Source organism: Calypte anna, chromosome 7 (assembly GCF_003957555.1).
Source record: "Calypte anna isolate BGI_N300 chromosome 7, bCalAnn1_v1.p, whole genome shotgun sequence".
Lineage (NCBI taxonomy): Eukaryota > Metazoa > Chordata > Aves > Apodiformes > Trochilidae > Calypte > Calypte anna.
In genome coordinates this window covers 13,629,400-13,653,440 of record NC_044253.1, presented here as the reverse complement: position 1 = coordinate 13,653,440, position 24,041 = coordinate 13,629,400, and the positions used below count along the sequence as shown (strand labels likewise).

The 24,041-nt window shown below is 39.7% G+C and overlaps 1 protein-coding gene across 1 annotated transcript in view; it reads right to left on the bottom strand.

Moving 5' to 3' along the window:
- The window catches only part of CNTNAP5 (contactin associated protein like 5), a 263,642-nt gene that overhangs the window by 180,791 nt on the left and 58,810 nt on the right, over positions 1–24,041 (bottom strand). The window contains exons 4-5 of the mRNA XM_030454114.1: positions 10,731–10,841; positions 5,362–5,555 (exon numbers count right to left, since the gene is read on the bottom strand). Of these exons, the coding sequence (XP_030309974.1) occupies positions 5,362–5,555; positions 10,731–10,841 (305 nt within the window). The remainder of the gene's footprint in view (positions 1–5,361; positions 5,556–10,730; positions 10,842–24,041) is intronic.

Below are 24,041 nucleotides of genomic sequence, written 5' to 3'. Positions count from 1 at the left end.
GGACTGAGATGGTGGCACCACTCCATAGAGGAAGTTCTGCTCTGTACCTCATATGATCCAAGTGTGGTCTAACACAAGTCATGCACTTCCTATCTTGGATGCAAAGTCCCTTTCCCACACTCAAAGCCATCTTCTCCCTTACTTGAAGAGAAGACAGCAGAAGTGTAAGAAGCTTCACCAACTAACAGTCAGCTCCAAATTTCTGCTTAATATGTGCAAGCCTGGGCAGGTGTTTGTAGAATATCTCCTTGCTATGTATACCATTTTTCCCCTTCATTACCTTTCTCCACAGATTCACTCTTCTAAGAGCCTTCTTTGCCACTGTCAGAGCAGTCTGCTTTTATCTTCAATTCCACAACTTTCCCTTCAAAACTTTGTCTGAAGAACACCTCTTTTTTTTTTCCTTTTGTTGCACACTTCTATGCTAGCTCTATCGCCTTTGCATTGTCTTCCCGCATAATTGTGTTTTTCAGCCTTGAAAAGTATTTTTCAATATAAATAGCATAAAAATTGCTATTTAAACTGAAATAGCATTGTATCACAGCCCACACTTTTGTCCCAATATTATACAATTTGGACTGACTCAAGCTGTGGTGTGTATGCAGGTAAAGTAAATTCTGAATTATTCAACACTTAAAAACACTGAAAATATCATTCACTTGTTACAAGCCAGAAGATTTATGGTTTATGTCTCCCAATCAATAGCTAGTGTGTCCACACACAGCTGATTTATCCATATTGAAAATATAATTATAAGTCTAGTTTGCTCTGAACCACAGAGTCCTTTTGTAACAAGATTATTTAAATACAAATGGGGTTGGAAAATTGGTTTTAAATGGCTAATCTGTCTTGTCTTCAACTCCAGCTGCAGAATTTACTAACATCATAAACACAGGCTGAGTGAAAATGTAAGAGGTTTTCTGATTCTCCTCGCGATCTGTCTCCGCAGCGCTCATTACCGGGGAAGTTGATGGGAGCTGTATGCATGCCATGAGAGGATGATAATAAGCCTTGTAATCTCTATAAAGAGAAAGGGATTTGTACTAGAGATATATCATATATATTGGTGTGCAAACATCTGTCTTATCAGCAGCCCAACAAAGAATTTCCGTACCCGGGTCTCAGATGCACTAAAGGACACGTGTCATATGGGTGGACAAAACCTGTACCCAAATGGCTGGAAATGAACTCCTGAGGACCATGACTTGCAATATGGAGCAGTCAACATTTGTGAAGATCTGATCAGGAGAAGTTTCATCTGGGCAGACTAACTCATGGATTACAAAAGAAGGATGCCTTCCAGCCGTCCTCACCAAACATGGCTGATGCCCCATGACATGCAACAGGGAAAGGCCATGCCAGTACAGCCTCCTCCAAGGGAGCACTGTGGTCCAGCCAGCTGGGAATACCCCCTCATTTTGTTTCTAGGGCATGGGATGGGAGGAACTAGAGTACACACGTGACTTAGGTTAACAGAAGTACTGGAGAAGAAATTTTAAGACCTTGTTTTCCTTTACTGGAATGCAAACAAAACAAAGTGAAACATCAAATTTCTACTTGAAATCAACTGCTTGTCTTGAAAAGCAGCTATTTCTTACACCTTTCTTTTCAGCAATTTAGTATATCATTATTTTCTCAAATGCTTCTCCAAATAGTTATACTGCTTTCAGAAAACAAATTCACCAGGCCATCTAGGTCCCTTACACTGACACACAACTTCTCATTTCAAAAGCTGCAAATGAGTGAGAAGTTGTCACTAATAAGCAATTGGTGTGAGATGTTAAGTAATACCCCCACAGCAAAGCACAAACTTCCAGCTAGTTTCACTGAAGTAGAATCTGTATCAAGGAACCTTACAGGTCCAGTGCATAACAGTATTTTATATTGATACAGCATATGTCATCTAATGATCTCAAGGCAATGCATCAGATTTTACAGCCCCATCTGAGCTATGAGTCAGTGTTGACCACCTCTTGAACATCACATATTTCTGAAACAAAAAGTAATAAAGCAGTCAAATCTCTAGCCCTTTTCACTACATAAAAATTTAAAAAGGAAACCTTAAAAACCTCAACTTTGAGGGACATATTAAACCCCTGTCCTAAGGACAGAGAAAAATATCTTCCAAGTTGAAGCCTGCAGGGCTTCACAATAACCTAAATTTTAACAGCTCCACATCCTGTGGATGAGAGGCAAACTGGTAACATGCCACCTTGTCCTGATGTAGGAGACTCCTTTCTTGAAACTTGCTCTGACAAACCACTCTGTGCTCCCCCCACACACAGAAAAATGCCAACCAACTAAAGAAAAACACACAAACAACCAGAAAACAACCAATAACACCCCCCACCCAAAAAAAAAACCACCCAAAAAACCCAAGATACAGATATCTGGTTACAAGTTGTTCACAAGGTTGAAACTACCAACCTTGTGACAAATTGGAACATTGTATGCTGCCCCAGATTGTGACAGTGGAGGCTACCCTGGGGTGCTGAATTTCTCTCCCTGTGAAAGGGTCCATTCCACTGCCCTCCCTAAAGACAAGGGCAACAGTTTCTTCCAGCACCTGTGTGACACAGAACTTCCCTTGCAGACACTTAACAGCCCAGATGTTTAGGACAAGCAGCATGGTGCTCTTATCCTCATTTCATCCAAGGGTCTCACTTTTATAGGGAAATCTTTAACTTACGGCTGAAAAATACACTTATGTTTTTCTTCTTAGAGAAAGAAAAAAAAAAAAAAAAGGATTACTGCAAATAAAACAGAAACACTGCAAAGTTGGAAATAAAAATTCTATACATGGTTCTAAAAGCTTCTTTGGCTTTTCACTTTGTACTCTATAAATGGCTCTCAAGATCTAATTTAATTCAGTGAAACAAATCAAAAAATGCCAAGAAAAAAGAATCAACTTTCTTTTTAGTTAGAACAAAAATTGTACAGAAGGAATTCTTTATCTTCATTAATTCCATGGGCAGGCATACAAGCTCCTTTGTTAATGAGACTTGACAGTTCAGGAGGACTACAGTTTCTAATGAAATGTCAAATGAGCCTACTCACTTTCAGATACTTCCAACAGCTAAGTTCAGCAATGCATCCAAACAATCCCTTCATGCCCTCTGCTTGGAGACATGGAGCAATCCATTCTTCTGGAGTAGAATTATATTACTGGCTTTTAGAAACTCACACGAGGGAAAAAATATCCAGATCCTTATCCCAGTGTTACCTTTTCCACAAGCAAATTCGATTTCAGTTTTCCTCAATTATATGCAAAACCATCCTCTGCAGACTATGGAGGTTTCCATTAGAAAAATGTAGGAAGATTGTTGCAAGACAAACCTCCCTTAGGGCACGGTGCTCCAAGGTCCAACAGGTGCTCCAGCAGAAGTACACAGATAATGCTCTGAGTCTGTTGCCCTCTGGGTTGATTAGCCTGGCTCGGTGCTACTGCTTCAGATGCAACTGACCACTCTGCTGGCTTGCTCAGGACTGAGCTAAGCCTGGGCTTCAAGCCTCACCTTTTATTGGCCCCCTAATCCTGCTCATGCGCAGTTGAGGCCCTCCCTAATCAGGCACAGGTGGGCTTGACACAAGCTCATGCCCACTACCTGGTAATCAGTGGCACCTGGTTGCCTCATTTCACTACAGAAGATCACTCCTCATGAAAACAAGCTTCCAGATCTACTGCAGCTTTGGAACTTTTGCCCGGATCTGCTCCAGATCACATTAATTCCTCATCCCTTGGTAAAACATGAAAGTTCAGGTTCTTCATAAATCTTAATTCACTGTTAAATGCCTGCTAGGCTTGTTCTTAATTTTGTATGCAATATGAGGAGTCAGATCAGAAATTCACAAAATTTGATCCTTAGATTTGGAATATTCGCTATGGTAGTGTCTATGTGTTGTCTTTTCAAGTTTTCCTTTAAGAAGAAAAATTTACTAAAGGAAATAAAAAGGTGAGGGTTTAAAAGAACCAAAAAACTGACAAGTTAGACATATAATTAAAAACATTATCTTAATGTAAAATTACCAAGGCACATAATATTTTCAAGGAAGCAAGCACTTAATGACACCAAGTCTGTAAAAATATCTCAGTTCTGGATTTCTGAATCACAAGGTTGGAAGTCAGGATCCAGATTCAAAGATCATTGTGGTCAATTTAGAATTAAATTCCACTATTTTTAAAAGTTAAAAAAAAAAAAAAAAAAAAAAAAAAGGCAAAAGTATCTGGAGCAAAGCCAGCCTAATGTAACTTTGTAAGTGACAGGTAAAGCTGAGTCACTTCACAACTTTATGACTATCTCTGTGACAAAGTTGTCCTTCTAAAGCAAGGACTTCATTAGCTTTCCATAAGTCAAACCATAATAAAACAAAGACAGTGGCAATTTTAAAACCACAAAACATAACCTCCCTTTACATGCATCTCCACTGCCTGCAACATGCTCAAGAATAAATCAAGCATCCCTTCTCCCCTCTTTCTGCTGCACCACAACCCTCTTCATTCAGTCACTATGTTGTGAAAGCAAAATCTTCTACTGCAACACAGCATTTAAAAAAAAAAAAAAAAATTAAGGGAAAAAGAGAAGTCTACTTGGTCACCCTTAAAATGTTTCCCTTTATTTTCATAAAAAATATCGTTCATTTACCACCACATATTGTCATACTACCAGGGCTACTGATCCTCAGTAACACAGAATATAGCACAGAGAAGATGGTATCATTTGTTAATAATTCACATTTTCCATATGAAAGGAGCCTGAGGTGGCTCTGCCACCACATGCAGTCCTACCACCAGCACCTGGCATGGCCACACATTGAACTTGTGACACAACAAGCTGCATTAAATCAAATCTGCATTAAAATTTTGGGAAAAGCCTCAAGCATTTCTAGTGTATGTGCTAAATCATCCCACAACTCATGAAGCTGAGGAGCAATTTACCACCAACCTCTCCCAGCAGGAGCTCTGTTGTTCCAGCCAGCAAACTACATAAGACACAGAGTTAATTTCCATATTTCCTACAGAAAGGGTGTAAGTGATTAGCCCCATTTACCCTGGTGTGCCTGATTCAAAGCCAACCAGGCACTGAAGCATTCAGGTCATTTTAAGTGCCCTGAGCATCCTCACAGTTTCAAAAACAGTGTCATCCTGAGGGCCTAAACTAGTTTTACAGAGACAGTTGGTGACATAACCCGTTTAAATCAAAACACCCTGTTGATTTAAATCAAAACAGACCTGAGTCACTTAGATCTGCTCTCACCACTACAGTACTCCACTGATCTGAAACTGAAGCGGTTTCTCCAAAAGCCAAAAGGAGCCCAAACCAGAAAAACCTGTGACCAAAAGCACTCACAGTTCAGACCTACCCAGACAGTGTCATCTTGTCTGTACTGTCTCCAGTTGCGGCCGGTGTCACTGAACATCAGTGTGTAGCTGGTTACCCAGTCCGAGCTCCCATACCTGCCCTGGGTAGCAACCCCGACGATTTCCACTCTGTCTCCCAGATCAACCTGGAGCCACTGCTGCTCGTTTGAGTCCAGTGGAGACCACCCACCAGCTCCTGAAAGAGACAATTCAGATGACAATGGCAGCACAAGAAACAGTGTTTGAGAAAGAACCATGTTACTATTTCAGGTCATGACAGAGTTGTCATGACTTTTTCCTTTTTGTATCAGGAAATAAGCTATGTGGAGCGTTCTTCTTTAAGTTTTTTCTTAATTCGCCTAAAGTTAAAAGGAATTTTTTAATTTTTAAGATGTTTTAAGGAAATCTATTCTTTGTCAGCAGGACAGTTGTCACTGAGGCTGGCACAACCTCGGTCAAAAATAAAATAAAATAATTGTATCTATTTTATTTAATCTATTGCCTCCTTATCACATTAACTCCCTGAATGTATTTAAAACTTTCTGGTTGTGGTGCTTGGGTACTTAGTGGTGGATCATCAGAAATAGGGTAATAGGGTTAGGACTAGGCTGGACTCGATGACCTTGAAGGTCTTTTCCAGCCCAAGCTATTCTATGATTCTATGATTCTTACATGCTTGTGCACATCTAACTTCTAATTTGCTTTGACATTTTCTTTTTTTGATATGCTTTGAAAGACATGAAAAATGTTAGTTATCTTGATTCGTGTCCTATTAAGTATTTGAAAAAATGGTTTAGTTACAGGCTGTAAATGCACTTCACATAATAGGTTGAAAAGCTAGAGACCATTTGAACAGCTAAAATGACTGCCTTCAAACTGGAAAGTAGCCTCTCCCTTACACAAGATACTTGTTAGGTAAACATGCATTTTATCTTAAACAAAGGAATAAGCAAGATCTTCAAAAGGACAAATACAAGTTGCAAATTATCCCCTTCCACAATCCACTTCTCCATTCAGGAATGCAGACTTCAGAAGCCACAATAATCACATCAAAGGCGGTACCTTGTAATGAGTGTTTGTCCTTAAAATTAAGATTTGTACAACTCTTGAATTGTTTTAGAGGTTGAACAGGCTTATGGTAATGCCAAGTCAATGAAACACAGAACTGCAACTGCTTGGTGTTTACCACTTCACTCCTACAGTAAATGTGAGTTCACAGTTAAAAAGGCAAATTCTTCCAGACTGGAATATATTATTTTTATGTTCTCTTGCTTTCTTCCACACCTTTATATTATAGGCTATGTTTATTTTCTTTTATCTCACATCTACTTGCAGACATCTATTCTCTGCCATACACTCAGTGTTCACTTGAGCCTTACAAATAAGTGAACAATGAAGAACGCAGAAGCCATTTACAAAGTACCCAAAGCAGCAAATATTCAAGCTGGCACTGCTTCTGCAATCCATTATTCTTGTATGTTTTGCCATTATTAGTGAAGTTTACAAAAGCACTTCTTGTGATTGCAGTGAACACAATCACACTGGGAAGGAAAAGTGGAAATACAGAATTTGTATGTGAAGCATTAACAACTTTATGTAAACTACAAGAATGATTAAAAAAATGTTTCTGAAGAAAAAACATCACTAAACTTTGTTTATAAGTAGCTGGGTTTAGCTTAATATTTTAATCTTATTAACAGTTCTGTCTCAAAGCTTCTCCATTAATAGTATATTGAACTGAACTGAGCTAAAAGACCAGTAGACATGGCTTGTATCAAAAAAGTCGACTTCAGTAACTTTGCCCTTTAAAAAAAATCCATGATTTTCCAGGACCACAATGGATTTGCCAACTCACATTTGAAATTCCTTTTCCTAAGAATAGGTGTTACAATCTTCATTATTTACAGTTCATTAAGCTAGAACTTAGTCTCAATTCCTGAAACAGAAGTGTGTTTATTCAATAACTAGAACTGAATATTGTCCCCGCAACCTTGAATGACTCAGTTTTCATCCCTCTGCCAGAATGTTCCAGAGAACATAACCAGTGCATGCTGCTTGTTAGTGCCATGCTTTTTTAAAAAACTTTTTGCAATCACAAGAGAACTATTCATTGTCACCGAGTTTATTTTACCTACCCTAAATAGAATACTGTCCCCCTTATTAGCATGATAGGAAAGATCTAACAAGACTATAAAGAATTTCATCACTCAAATCTTCTCTGTTTGCTTCATAACTCTTTTTTAACACTACATAGATATATAACTTAGATAAGACTATTATACTTCCTGCTAAAAATCCTCATACCATTTCTTCTGTGCAAAAGAGATGCAATCAGTTACAAACCATGTCTTTACTAACAGCAGCTGCTTCATACACCTTCGCATGGAAAGAAGAACACTGTATTTCCCTCTCCCAAACCTTCCACTATTACCACGTCCACAGATAGACAGTAATCCTACTGATTGGTAAGAAAGGCAGTTAAAATTTCTGCCAGAGCAAAGGTGCACTGGCTGTGTGAGTGAGGGCAGAACTAAAGCTTTGCCCATTGGGCCTCTCAGTTCTGCTAGTCAAGGACGAAATAAGCACAAAACTTCTGTTTATTTCTGTGGGCATCCTACGCTCACCCATGTGAGTGAGTATCAGAAATCCATAAATGTTCTTTTCCCTCCAAGTCTGCTATTACACAGAACAGGTAGTATATGGATACTGGGATCTTTTCCAACATGATCTACATCTGCACATTTCTTTTATGTTCATCACTCCTTACAATGTGTCACACGCCAGCCTATATGTTTATTTAGTACTTAGCAAAAAAGTACATCCAAAGTACAGCAACTCTTTTACAGCCATTTGCTCCTCTACACTCCCATGATGTACACTCTGGGGGAGTGAACTGCCTGTCAGGGCAGGCCTAGGACAAGAGACAAGAATTTAAGATGAGAAGATTCTAACAGGCAACTGCAATGGCTGCTGAAGACAGAGTATTTAAAGGACATCCACTCTTTAGACCAGATACAAGCATAACCCTGACACCACTTTCCTGCAATTGGGCAAAACAACATTAAAGAGGACCATACACCTTTTATAAATAGTGTGGCATAAACATAAAATGGACAAAACATGTCTCTTATTAAACACCCTCAGACATGTTGTTGTGATTTCCCTATTCTGCCCACCAGGTTGCAACTGGCATTGATAGGATTCTGGGCATTCTGAAAAGGATGTATCGTCATTCCTCATGATTCACATATTTCACATTTTCTATGGATCTTTTCAGAGGAGAGGTTCAAGGAGGTATGGAGAAAATGTTCCAGTGGAAAAACAGTACCACAGGAATCTGATACACTTCTCGTGTTCTCCATGGCAACAAATCATAACGCTAGAAATATGAGGAGGACAAAGCTCAGATGGTTTCTCTGCAGGAGACCTGTACAATTCAAAGATCAAATACTTTTTTTGGACTGTTTGTACATTTTACCATAACAACTCCAAAAATGGCACTTAAGTCCCATGTTATAGTCAGTGTGCCTTGATGTTCCACAGGGCTGCTCAGGATGTCCATACTTATTTACACTTCACTAATATGAAGCAAAGGGAATACTTATTTCCACTCACAGTGCCTTATAAACAGCTCAACCAGCTTTATATTGTTCTACAAAGTCTTGGACTTCCTACTGCAACTGCTTCACTGCTGCAGGATTTCACGTTAATGCCCAGATCAAACACTGGTCATAAACCAAATTCCTTTTGACATTATATATGTTTCATATTCCCATACATAATGATTACCTATACTAACTACTCAGGGTGAGACCTAACAAGGAACTGAAAAAGCTGTTGACACAGTCATATTGTAGCAATTTTCCTATTCTTTTTCATTGCTTATTTACTATAAAAAAAAAAAAAAGCCGATTAATCCTTCTCATGGCTAAGTAATATATTTCATACCTCAGAATCATATTTATCAGAATTATACTAACTGCTTTACTCTTACAAGAACAGATTTATCAGCATTTTAATTGAACACTTGCAGCAGCTCATAGAGAGATTTACTCAGGGGTAGTTTGTGTTTGGGTTTTTAATGGCACATTTCACTGCTGCAGGCCTTTTTTTTAAAGCATCAGCCTTTTAGTTATTGTTACCTATTAGTAAATCAGCTTGATGAATTAAAACTTTCTATTGATGTAAGTCTGGAGTGTGTTTTATGAATTCATCTTCATCTGTTCCATTCATATTTACATTAACAAGTATATTTATCTGACTTTCTACCTTAAGGCACTGTTACTTGCAGCCAAATCATCAAAACACTCCAATATTATTTGAAAACCATGGCATTGTTCTTTTTAGGCAATATTATTTCTTATAGAGATATCTAGTGCTTGCATTCAAGCACCAGCCAAAGCAAGTCCCTTCAGCCACCTTCTACCACTGCTTACTCCTCCAATCCAAGAAAAATTACCAATCTGAATTCTGCTAACTTCACATGTGCATGTTTCTAAAGAAGTCCATGCAACAAAAGAAAAAAGGTAGAATTTAACTTCTTGGTTCAGGAGTTTAAATAACTCCCATCTAACACTTTCCAGCAACTCCTTATCATTAGTGCCAAGCATGTAAGACAGAATATTTTATAGTCTTTCTGTAGATTTATCAGTGTTTGATTAAAACAGACTTCTCAAAGGTGATATTTAAGTAAGAATTTTCATTTATTTTATAGTAGTACACTTTCTAGTGCTTTATGTAATGAAAATGATAAGTAATGTGATAATGAAGTGTTTTCCCCTTTTCGAAGCCCTAACTTGGGGGTGAGCTGGAAGCCAAGGACAAAAATTTGTAACACAGTGTCAAATGACATGGCAGATATTGCCAGCTTCTATTTTCTGATACCAAGTTTGATCCTAATAGTTTACACCTTGTGTGTGAACTCATTATCTGGGTCACAAACACTCCTCATTGCAAATGCCTGCTTTTTTTATTTAATTTTCACTATTTCTGGGCAGTTGTATAATCACTGAATTCCACTGGAATTTTAATATCTAGTTCCTTGTAGGTTTAACAAACATCTACATTTTAGAATAGAATCTCAACTCGACTGATATTCCAGATCTAAAGATTATGGGAATTCTTTTATAAAGCAAAAGACTATTTGAACTTCCTTCAAGATGTTTCTACAAGAGAAGGAGAGCTTTACATTTAATATAAGGTTTCTATAACAAAGAAAGGAAATGCTCCTAAATTGTGCTCTCACAGAAGCATAAATTAATGGCTCTATTCAACTTGGCTCTGAATGTACTGCATACAAACAGCATAAAGATTTATTATTCATAAGTGTGATTAAAAATAATAATTTATGCATTTCATGTTGCAACCTTACCATCTCGTTTGTTGAGTTTTGCAAAGCTGGGACTGTGAGTACTGAAGAGCTCAGAGGAACTGGTAAGGGCTGCTGAAGGTAAGGGAGATACCAATGCATCATCACAATTATCTATAAAAAAAAAAAAGCAAAAAAAACCCACATAAAGATCACCACATGAGCAACAAATATGCCAACTTGTGCTATCTTGAAGTAGTATTTTGTTTCTACTTAATAGACAGAGACACTCTTACCTAACTTCATCTGCAAGACTGAAATTTACCCTTCAGAATGACAGTCTGGTGGGATGGCAGCTGAATGGGAGCTGTTGTTAAGACATCAAATAGTTGAAAAATCTTGAAAAACTTTGCCTTTCAGACAATGCAATTCAATCATCTGTTGACTCCTGTTGCAAAAGCCACTGTAATAATGTAGTAATGCCCCAGAGGACTTTAGAGAAGACCCCAGGTGTTGTGTTCAGTAAAGTTATAAGTTCATACTCTGCATGAAGCGACACCCAGAGATATGCCACTTGGCGTTTTGCAACATGCAAAAGCTGTCCTGTGCATCACCAGAGTCCTGTGCTGCATTAAGATCAGCACTGCCCTCATTTCTTCTCCAGGCTCACACACAGATATACAGCCAAATTAGTTTTGTTTGTTCAGATGAGGAGCAATGTCCTACATTGTCTACAATGTCCTCCCCCCTCTTACTTTCACATCCCCATCTGAGGACAGATGGGTAGGCTAACACTCAAGTTGAATTTGTGAGCCCGTAATGTTTGAATAAGGATGAAATTAGGTAAAGTAAGTTTACTTATTACAATGCTGTCACGTACAAACTCAAGAACATAGTGTGAGGTTTAAGTAGGGAATAACAGTAGTAATAAAAGACTCTCATTTTAAATAGAAATTCCTGTGAAGCAAACATGAATCTAATTGCTGAAAAAGTCCTGCAGGTTAGCAGGATCTCAGGCACCACAGTCTTCTTGCACACACAGAGTAAATACAGTTTGCAAAGAGAGGGGTAGAGAAGGGTATTTAAGGGCTATAAAAGGCAAAATGACATAAAAAATACTTTATATTTCTGACAGAAAATACAGAACTGATCTAAAATTGCATGATAACTTTTTCATAATGAGCCAGATTACATTAAAATATTTCATCTCTTCCTGCAATGACTCTCTGGAACAGCCCAGATTCTTTTTGTAATAAAAATCCAGCTTTATATGAAAAATCAGTGCAATCAATCTGGTTTATATCAGTGCATTGACTAATGGACCTCAAACAGCAAACCTATATATGAAGTCCTTTCCATGTCTTTGGTTACCATCAGTAAAATAGTCTTACAAGATATGCAAGTTAGACAAATTAAGGACAAGTATGCCACTGATATTATGACCATGAGGATAATAAGCTAACTAAGTCGAGGTTCTGAGCAGATTCTTTATCACTTACAGCCTTAGAATCTCAAAAAGAACTTCTCACTGCAAAGCACATCTGTGGAGTGCTCTGCCCCTGGTATAGAGTGAGGTCAGGACATAATTGATCAGGACATAATTCTCTCTGGACTTGAAAAATAATCTCTAAATCAAAATGATGCTTTTAAATTCACTGTCACTTGTGACTTGAATAGAAATTTAAACAAAGATCTCTCAAATGATAAGTACGCTGGGGCACCAAACACACTCAAACTTCTGTGTTCAATAAAAACCAGTGGAGGGGTTGGCAGCCTCTCAAAAGGAGGTCCAAGATCTTACCAACAGATCTGTGTGACTGATCTGAAGTTGAAAATAACTGAATGCAGATATTTTAACTTAAATGAAGTCTAAACTGCTGGTTCTCTTATGTTCCCTGCAGTTGCTCCAGGACCACAAGAGAACTCAGTATCTTAGCCAGTGATCCAAAGCTGGTCATGACAAGAGTTATGGTGACATTCTCTGGATTCTCACTTCTTCCCTGACAGCATGCCTAGCTACCCTACATCAAATGCCTCAACACAGCAGCAAGTGTAAACCGTTTTGGAGCAATATATTTAAGGCTTTTTCCTGGGATCTCTGGAGGCTCCATCCCAGGAAGTGACAATCAGCATTTCTACCAGAAGCTTTGTTTACATTTTGACATCCTTTGTTCCTGTTCCCAGACATAATCTCCTGGATCTCTGCTGCTGCAGCAGCATTACAACATTATTTTCACACCAAAATCTGTGATCTTTACTTGGTTTTCCTCATCAAAAAAAGTCCACTACTGCCACAGATTCTTCCCAACTACAAAACATGTCATTTTAAGGCTTCAGAATTTAGGACAGCATTAACAGGTTGGAGATAGTTCTGAGAATACTAAGATCAATACAGTCCAACTTCTGAGAGATAAGAGAGTAATGACTGATTGACTTCAGAATGTTAGCAGGAATTTCTTACAAGTGAAGTTTGAATGGAAAGTCTGATGAGATGCAAGGTCATTCTGCCTTGCTTAAAGTCAAATCTGACCTTGTAACATTGGAGGTCACACCTGACAGCTATACGTGCACAGACCTACCATGCAGGATGTGGCACAGCTTTTATTTGCCAAATCAAATATGTAAAGTGCTTTAGGGTGCATCAGTCACCTTGTACATGCACAGCAACCCAAGTCATGTGCAGAGCAGTTCTGATGCATCCCTTGTCATGTACATTACACAGACAAATACTACAGATTTGAGATTCAGACCTCAGTAAAACTTGGCTGAAAAAAACCAGTGTGGTTCAAAAAGGTAAGATGTGCATATACAGTGAGGACTATGCCATAGGCCCTGTTTCCAGGAGAAGGAAGAATTAAAAAAAAACCAAAAAACCCACACCAAACAAACAACAAAACACAAACTTCTAAGAAAGGATGTTACTATCGTATTTCTTTTTGTGATGGCTGCAGACAAGAAAGATGAAACATTTCATCCTTATGCAAGGTCAGAGAAGACTCAAGCAACATTTCATCTTACTTCACATCCCTCACTTGATGTGACAGAAGGTAGACCACTATTCTAAGTGCTCCCAGGCTTCTTGTTTCTGAACCTCTGCCTTTGACCTTGCCAATTTGCTTTGAGTCTACTGTATTCTATGTCTATTAAAAACTATTATTTTTAACAAAGAAAAATCCACACTACAGAATAATTTAAGATACCTGAACACTCATAAAGAAAATAATTCACTAGCCAGTTGTTTCCTCTTGCTTCCTTGCCAACTACATAATTGGTGGGGAGGGAGAGGAAACACATGAGAAAAAGTGTTCTAATTGTACCTATAAGCAATCTTCCTCAAGAAAATCACATTACAGTACAGATGTTGACTTGCATTTGATAAATGGGTGCTGACCTTGACTATGTTGACTTCTGAGAAACATGCAGCTGTGGATAACATTTAAAGTGCCATGTATATCATTAGGATCCTTATCAGCAATTAGCAATCTAGCTTCTGAAAATAAAAATATTTACCCACATCTACTTGAGTTTTTTAATTTTTATTCACTTTTGATTTTTTAAAAAAGGATAAATTAACAAAAAAACCCCAAAACAAAACAAATGAGAAACTCAACAACCTATTAATTCTTTCCCTGTAGCTTTAAAGGCCCTCCAAGAAAAAAAAAAAAAAACAAAAAAGGAAATATTCTCTCCTGCTTGTCCCACGCATTTTGATTTTGTAAAACTATTTCTTTAAAAAAAAAACCATAAATGTTATCACTTCAAAAGCATCCAAGTGACCTTTAGACACTAAAACTTGGCTCCTCTGAAACATGACAGATAACTCCAGCTTTATCAAATAGATCATAAAATAGTGAACTTCAGAAAAAGCCTTTTGCTCAAATATCTCATCAAGCTGTATAGTTTGTGAAGACCCTCAACACCTGCAACAAGTAGGAAAAAATAAGTGAGAAAAATGTATCCAAGCACTAAGTAGAGAGGATTTCAAACACTTCTGAAACACAGCAAATATATTGCTAAATTGAGTTTATATAGAAATCAGAGATTCAGCTGAATTTCACTAATTCTTCCAGTACATGTTTATGTCAGGTTTGGTAGGCTTGGCATGATCCAGTTCATAAAGTTCTTCAAGCTTAAAATAACATTCAGCAGCACCACATGACTCAAATTTAGAAGACTGGTGGATGCTGGAAGTATTTAAGAAAGCCACAAACCTCAGAAACCTGCAGTGATCACACCAGTGTTTCTTTGCCCTGTCCTTTGAAGACAATCCCTGGAACTCGGGTGGGGGGGTTACCAGCCATGACTGAGGTGTGTGAAGAAACCTGTCCTGCTGCTATTTCCCTTATCCACTTCAAGAGTCAGAGGGACAAAAGACATTGATTTTTACTAGTGCAGGCCATCCTGAAAGGTTACTAACAATTCCTTAATGAAAGCTTCAACAAAGCAGGCACGATCAGTGAAAGATCACAAATCCTTGGGCTCCATAGATTTCCCATAGATCAGATTTGAACTGCTTTTAGTAGCGTTGTACCATCGATGAGACAAAAATAGACATTTTTTGTGAAGTTCACATTACTTCTACCTGATTGTATATTGTTAGGATTGTTTATGGATATGATAAATAGCATTATATTTACACCACTGTTGTGATATTACTCAAAATGGAAAGGATCTGACAAGCCATAGTAAGACTGTGGCCTGTTCTAATGCTGCTCTGCCAGTGACCATAAGCACCATGAAACACTTGTAAGTACTGTGAGACAACAGTACTCATGGGAACATGGGACCAGAATTGCCCAACAAGGCAGCTGAAGGAAGAGGAGGAAATGGGAACCAGCATGCAAAAATTCCCTCCTCATTGCAAAATATACAAAGTGGAGAAGATGAAAAAGTAGAAAAAGTGATAACCCAGAAACTGGTGTGGGTAGGTCATACAATGGAGTCCACAGATTAATTCAGAAGAGGATGTGACGTGCCTCCTACATCACCCAGCAGTAATAAAAACTTTTTCTAGGAAAGACAACTGCCTCCTTTAGATGCTTTTCTACAGGTACACAGGGCCTGGCAAGTTAATAAACAGCTCCTGGATTAGGCCTTGTTCATAAGTCTATGTTAAGCCAGATACTAGTTGTGCAAAAAAGGCAGGAGTACTTGTGACCAGCTGTGCAAAACCTTGCTCCATAGTCCATGAGCTTCAGAGGTTAACGAGGACTTCACAGAATCCCACAGATGTTTTGTTCACAGCTTGCTATTTACTGTTGGTATGGCAAACAAAGGAGAGACCTTGTGGCTTTCTCTTGGAGGCCCTACTTGGAACCAAAAGGTACTTAACTGGGACTTTTGTTGCCAAGATGTAATTTTATTCATTATTAAAATACCAGCAGAGTTACAGATGGTGCGGAAGTTAAATTGTGTGCAACATTTAGATTGCAACTGCAAATCTCTTCATTGGGATTTGAAGTTGAGAAGACTAAGTGGTATTTATAGACTAGATAAAATTTCTCTTAGCATTACACACTTAGATGCATATTTTGTTTTAAAGTCATAAACCATGCATTTTGTATCATGCCCCTGTAGCAGTGCTCAGGAGTGACAACTGATGCCTTCCATTTAATCTACTTTTTCCCTGTCCTCTATGGCTACCATTCTCCTCTTTAAAGACAAGTAATAAATATTTGGATTTTCTGTATTTAAAAAAATTTTAAAATATTGATCATAATAAATATGATTTTCCTGAAGCACAGCTTACTTTTACACACAGACCTGGCTGATCACAGAAAGGTGCACCAGGCTGAACAAGTCCTCAGGGACCCAGTTCGCACATACACCTATCACAGAATCACAGAATCATCTAGGTTAGAAAGGACCTCCGAGATAATCAAGTCCAACCCTTGATCCACTACCCCTGTGGTTACCAGACCATGGCACTGAGTGCCACATCAGTCTCTTCCTACAAACCTCCAGGGACGGAGAATCCACCACCTCCCTGGGCAGCCCATTCCAATGCCTGATCATCCTCTCTGTAAAGAATTTCTTCCTAATATCCAACCTAAACCTCCCCTGTCACAACTTGAGACCATGCCCTCTTGTCTACTTGGGAGAAGAGACCGACCCCCCCCTGGCTCCAACATTCTTTCAGGGAGCTGTAGAGAGTGATGATGTCTCCCCTGAGCCTCCTCTTCCCCACACTAAACACCCCCAGCTCCCTCAGCCTTTTCCTCACAGGACTTGCGCTAAATGGAGTCCCTTCACAGCCTCCTTGCTCTTCTCTGGACCTGCTCCAGCACCTCCATCTCCTTCCTGAACTGAGAGGCCCAGAACTGGACACAGTATTCAAGGTGTGGCCTCACCAGAGCTGAGTACAGGGGAAGAATCACTTCCTTGGACCTGCTGGCGACACTGTTCCGGATACAGGCCAGGATGCCATTGGCCTTCTTGGCCACCTGGGCACACTGCTGGCTCATGCTCAGCTTCCTGGCAATCCAGACTCCCAGGTCCCTTTCTGCCTGGCTGCTCTCCAGCCACTCTGTGCCCAGCCTGTAGCGCTGCATGGGGTTGTTGTGGCCAAAGTGCAGGACCCGGCACTTGGCCGTGTTGAACCTCATCCCGTTGGAATCAGCCCAACTCTCCAGTCTGTCCAGGTCCCTCTGCAGAGCCCTCCTGCCTTTCAGCTGATCCACACTCCCCCCCGCCTGGTGTCATCTGCAAATTTGGTAATGGAAGACTCAATCCCCTCATCTAAATCATCAATGAAGATATTGAACAGAACTGGGCCCAACACTGATCCCTGAGGAAATTTTTTCTCTCAGTGTATTTACAGGCAGCTTTTCAAAAAAGAAACATTTATTGTCATCTTTGCCCAGGACAAAAGTCCTGGCGGAAAGGCAGTCTGGTGAAAATGGTGGGCAGTTAAAGTCCAGGTGGCAATGCAGACTTTGTCAGAAGCCTCCTTGCAATGAGCAGCGTCTTCAGCTACTTCACACTCTCTGGCTCTCTCTCTCTTTGGCCACCTGGCACTTCTGGTAACACTGACCTCTGCCTACTCAATGCTCAAGAGCTGCCTTGCTGCATGGCCAAGGCCAGCTTGGTGCAGAGGGGTCTCCTCAAGGCGTTGACTGTGCTGCCTACAGCCTCCCCCAAGCTCCAGGCACTTGCCACAGGGTCAGAGCCTCCTGTCAGGGGGCTGTGTTCCTGCTTGGGCCCTCAGCTCTTGTCCAGCCCAGCTCAGCCACTCCACCGTGTGCCCTCACCTAAGGCCACACTGGCACTGCCTGGTGTCCTGGTTACTGCCCTGTCCTGCACTGCTCATTGTTGTCACGGCCACTGTCTCCAAGGCATCTCCTGAGCTGTGACAGGATCCAGAACTCAGGCACACCCTTCCCTCACCCCACCTTGGTTCTCCTCTCCTTTCTTTCTCCAGGTTTTATTGCAGTATGAAACAAGATGGCTTCTTAGAATGTGTATGATCCTTGCTCATGGTCCCCTTGTATTCTAGCTGCATGTTTCAACATGGGTAAATCCAAAGTTTTGTGAGATGCTCCACAAGCAAATAAAGGTGTAGACTGTTTTACAGAGTCCTGAGAAGCATTTGGTAGCTGGTCTGGGAGGAACAATGGGATGCAGAACAGATATTCTGAAGATCTCTCTGGTCTGAATATATGCTCCATCATTCCTGCAGCTGGGATCATCTGAAAGGAGGCTGTAGCAAGGTGGGGTCAACCTTTTCTCCCTAGTTGCAAGTGATAGAAGACAGGAAAATGATCTCAAGTTGTTTCAAGGCAGGTCTAGACTGAATATTAGAAGAAAATTCTTCACTGCAAGGGTTATCAAACACTGGAACAGGCTATCCAGGGAGGTGGCTAAATCACCATCCCAGGAAGTTTTGAAAGATGTGTAGATGAATATGGTTTAGAACTGGACTCAGTAGAATTAGGTTAATGGTTGAACTTGATGATCTTAAAGTTCTTTACCAATCAAAACAATCCTATGATTCTATGTCGCATAATGTGCTATAATCCCAAATGCCCTCATCTTTGTGTTAGAGGGACTGTCATTATGAGTAGTTTAATGGTTAAAAATTGCTTTGAGATCCTAAGGTGTAGGAAGACAAAGGGAAGCAAGGAATAAGTGGGAGTAGAGGGGAAGAGGTAGATGCTTTAGCACCCAGAGTGTGCCATGGCACAAGCACATGATATAGATACAGTGGGGAAGGGATGGAGGGTTGTGGAACCTCTCCTTTCCCACCAGCACCATAGAGGATCCCAGCCTGAACATGATGATTGAAATTTTCAGGAAAGAGTTTGCTGTAGAAACTAACCTTCCACTTTTACAGTTTAGTGAGATGTCTATGACCCCACCTGGAGTACTGCATCCACAGTACTTGCGTTCTGGGGCTCACAACATGAGAAGGACATGGGCTGCTGGAGAAAAATCTAGGGGAGGGCCATGAAGACGATCAGAGGACTCTAGCACCTCTCCTGTGAAGACAGGCTGATAGCACTGGGGTAGCTCAGCCTGGAGAAGGACCCTGGAGTTGTTCTCTCTGTTCCTGGGAGACCTTACAGCAGTCTTTCAGTACCTGGAAAGGGCCTACAAAAAATGGAGAGAGACTTTTTACAAGGGCAGATAGCTATAGAACAAGGTGTAATGACTTAAAACTGGAAGAGGGTAGGTTTAGCTTAGACATTAGGAAGAAATTCTTCACTGTGAGGATGGTGATACACTGGAATAGGTTGCCTGGGAAGCTGTGGACACCCCCTCCCTAAAGTGTTAAAGGACAGGTTGGATGGCACTTGGACAGCCTGGTCTAGTGAGAGGAGTCCCTGCCCACACAGGGGGATTGGAACTAGATGATTTTAAGATCCCTTACATCCCATAACATTCTATGATCCTATGTGTATAGGAGATGGAGGAGATTCTGAGATGGGAAAAAAAAAAAGAAGACCCCAAGAAATGCAGTATCACAGAGTACAGATAGAGATCTGAAAAAGATTGAGTTTATTTCTGTATCAGGAGTCCCTAAACAAAGCATCTCAATGGGACTACTACATACTACTAGGTTCTGCTACCATGAATGTCTGAGAAAGCGATTCTTGGAAAGATTAGGAGAAAATAAGAATTGGATTTCTGTAAATAGATATTCCTTCTTTTCTTCCTTTTTCTTCTCTTTTTTTTTTTTTTTCCTTGAGACTGGCTATATTCACATGCACAGCTGTGAACTCCATCTGTTAGCTCAAAGCCACTGCATATTTTTGAGATATAAGACACTAGAGAAAGTACTTAACACAACAATATTCCTTTTCCTTTCCTTGCTATAATGCAAGTAAACATCAATATCTTAGCTAATCAAAAACTCTTCCTAAACAACCGTAGATTACATAAGTGTTCTTTCCTGTGCCTGTAAACCTTGACATAAAAGTATTACTCAATCAGTTCATTTATAGAGCACCCCTTTATGATGCAATTGCCCATGTAACCTTGTCTCACAAAAAGTGGCCAAGCCTGATTCTGAATACCGCAAAGGGCTCTTAAAAAACTCTGATTCAACAGCGGTGCTCATTTGACTGAGAAAACCATGTCTGCTGTGTAACTCCTGAAGCAGGAGTAAAATTCAAGAACCACAGCAATCACATGACACTTGGGCTTATAAAGCCAAAATATAAATTTCAAATAACCATCAATGCAGATCCAACAAACTAATGCACACAAGTAAACAAGTATGTTTCAAGAGGGTCAAAGAACATCTACGGCCATTACCAGTAACGACTGGCTAAAGAAAAATGGTCTTTTGTTTAAGGAATAAATATTCTTTCATAGCCCATGCCATTTGGGTGAGCCAGAATGTCTATCTTTTACAACATGAAGGTAGCCTTCACTTTATCTTACATTATATACTTTTCATTAGATCACAGGCTTTTTTTTAGGACAGGAATGAGCTTTTGCCAATGAACAGCAAATCCATCACAGAAATCCATTGAATCAGAGGACAGTCTAGATCTCAGCAATTACTGAAATTGTTGTTATTTCTATAAGGAAAAAAGACCACATCAAAAAGGATGTAGTGGCTCAGCTTGTCAACATTTATATTCCAGTGAACAAACCTACAAAAGTATATCATTGTGCAAAGCTGTGATTTCTTCTCAGCAGGTGTAACAGTAATTGTCAGGAGTTCCTACTACTTTCCATGCAGAATACAATGCTTCTTCTGCTTATTTGCCTTTCCCCTCCATGTTTGCAAGGTCTTGCTAATTTAAGAGTGTTCTGATCTTTGACCTGAGATCAAAAAGCTACAAAGCTGACCCAGTAGGTGCAGCAGGTTTTATACTGAAGTTTGGCCTTTTATCGTGCAACGCACTATAAATCCCTTCAATCCATGGCAGGGCAGTATGTCCAGAGACTAACCCTCTGTACAGGAAAACTCAAGTGATTTGAGCAGCACAGAGTAGTTTTTGCTACATAATGCAAAACTCAATCCAAGAACATAGAGACCTTTCGCTATGGCCATACTGCATCACAAGCATCCTTTTTATCTTGGCCTACATAAGACTCATTACTTGTGCATTTCAAACAAAATAGTGGATATATTCCAAAGTTCAAGACTAACTCTCAAAGTTCCAGAAATTTTAGCAACACTCAAAGAAACAAAGTTCATGTCCCTTCAAAAGTGTCAGAATTTGCTTCAGGCATGTTCTGTTCACCAGAGGTCATCACTAAAGTTGGAGTTCAGGATTCCACCATTTAAACCATGAAATAAAAAACCAGAAAAGCATTTTCTATAAAATATTGGATTACGTAGAATTAAAAAAAATATAAATTTGCAGGAAAAAAAAAAAAGTTAATAAATATGGACTTATCAGCAAGGCTGCCAGGCTAATTATTAGAAGAAAAACACAAGAATGATCAGAAGCAGCTGGACTGAGTTCAGTACAGGCAATCACCAACATAAAATTAAAATGCAGAAGCAGTAAGGCAGATTTTCTGCTGATGTAACTCAGTGTTAAGATTCTTCAGGAATTCATTGGTGAAGCAGTTTCTTCCAAGTTGTCTAAATACAATTTTTTAAATGGGGATGTAAATACCTGTTTCAATGAGAATAAGGTTTATTGGAAAAAAATGAGAGAAATGAGATTTCTGCACTACAACAGAAGCAAATAGGCTACTGTGATGACTGGAACATGAAAATCAATTTGGGAAATTCAAGTGCTTTATTTTCAGCGACTGGGGAAGCTGACCATTTCAGGTAACTAACACCACTGGGGGAAATGAGATCCATTTTCTAATCCAACTTGGAAATAGAAGAGCTCTGGCAATCTATTTTAGAGCCATGTCACCTTCTACCACCTGATATTCAGTCCAATGTGACAGAAAACATAGTTCTGACTACTTCTCCAAGCTGGATGAGTTTTACACACAGATGGAGATCTATACTTACACCCCACACCTTTAGTGACCTTCAAAATTATTAGCCTTGCAGCAGCCCTGGTGCAAACTTCAGTGGAGCATCTCAACACCAACTGCTCATTACCATCACACCTCTAATCACAGACACATAAGCTCAGACCCTTGAGCAAGGACTCCTATTACCTTACTCTGCCTTTGTGTGGCTGCAGTGTGTTAGGAGGAGCACCTTAGAGCACAAAAGCAAGAATCCAGTTCTCACGGTGGGTTTTGTTTTGAGGTTTCACACTTGACTCTGATTTCCATGAGATCAAGGCTGAATTTAAAAGGGAATTTAAGGGAGAATTAGCCTTTTATAAAGTCCTGTCTCATTGTGCTTCCCCACCACAATACTATGGTTCACATCCTCAGTTTTCTTCAAGCGCTACCATTTCCCTGTCCCCTTGGATCAAGACCATGATGAGTATCTGCATAAGGTACTGCCCCATTCCCATGTTCTCTCTAACCCAACCACTACCTTGGAAGGGCAAAATAAGCTGGGCAACTCTCATCATATGAGAAATTTAATCAGACCTCAACTTTTTTTTTCATTCTCAATCAAGACTTGGGTATTCAGTCTTTCTGGTGGATCTCTACGAAAAAAGGGTTCATCTTTCTAGGCAGACGTTGAAAAGACTTTGAGACAATGCTGCCTCTTTTCTGGTAAGGTTATTTTGTGCACATCTAAATTTACAGCTGCTGTCGCTAAGCAAACAACAGAAGCAGCTGGAAAGGTGTGGAATGCTGATGAACTTCACAGTTGTATACAGGTAACAATGCACAGCAATTCAAAAGCCATCAATTACCAAGACGTTGTCACTTGAATTTTCAAATCGACCATGGTCAAGTGAATGCAATTTTTCTTTTTTCTTGGAATATTTGGTGAACTCATGGATAAAAATGCTTAAATGGAAAAAAAATACACAGCAAGGGATTCACTAAATATTTTCTGTTTAGAGGAGAACCTCTTCAAATCATGTAACATGCAGGATAGCACACTGAAAAGCAATTATAACTCTAAGAATATCAGCACATCCCATAAGGCTGAGAGAACGTTCAATTTGCAGGCTGTGAGCAAGGATTAACAGAGATGAAGGTAGCAGTAAGTGCCCATGTACCACTGCATTTACATGTAATGGCATTTCAAGGGATGATAAGTAATCATTTCATGACTCAATAACCTCCAACAAAAATGCCTTATTTAGCCCCAAAACACCAATATTGAAGACTTTTCTATGCAAGCTAATGGTTTAGATAAGGAAGTTGATTGAACCAAGTTAAAATTTCCCATTTGTAAGCAAGGTGAATACAGCTTTTATATCAATTTAAAGATGGAAATTTCTGCCAGGCATTTCTTAGGGCAACATGTTCTCTCTTATCAGACACAGTGGCATTTTTAGTGCCACAGGAGAAAAGAAATCTATAGATCTGCTAGATCGACTATGCTGTCAAATAAGCAAGAAAGTTTATACACAAATTTTGAATTCTCTTTAACTATGGTTATCTTGGGAACCAGTATTGTGACCCTCATGCTATAGTTTTGCTACCATCTTACACTTACACATTAGGCTCCAATCCAGTGGCATTAAGCAATCATGATCGTCAGCATTTACACCACTTCAGTTTTGGCCCACAATTTTAGATTCACTTCAGCATCTCAGGCATTGAATTGCCGTGTAAGCAGAAAGTGTTTCAGAGAAGCTGCAGCCACCCACTGACATTAAGCAAGTACACTAGAAGGTGTCAGCAAACATGAAGACAGAGGACTCCCCAAAAAGCAGTCAGAAGGCTGGGGCACACTATGATGGCTGCATCATCTTTTCCAGTGATGCCTTATCCATCACCCTCAAATACAGACACCCAGAGCTGTTAGGAAGGATGAACTTGTGCCCCAGATACTGAACTGGTAAAGACCTTTTAATTACCAGTTGAGTCACA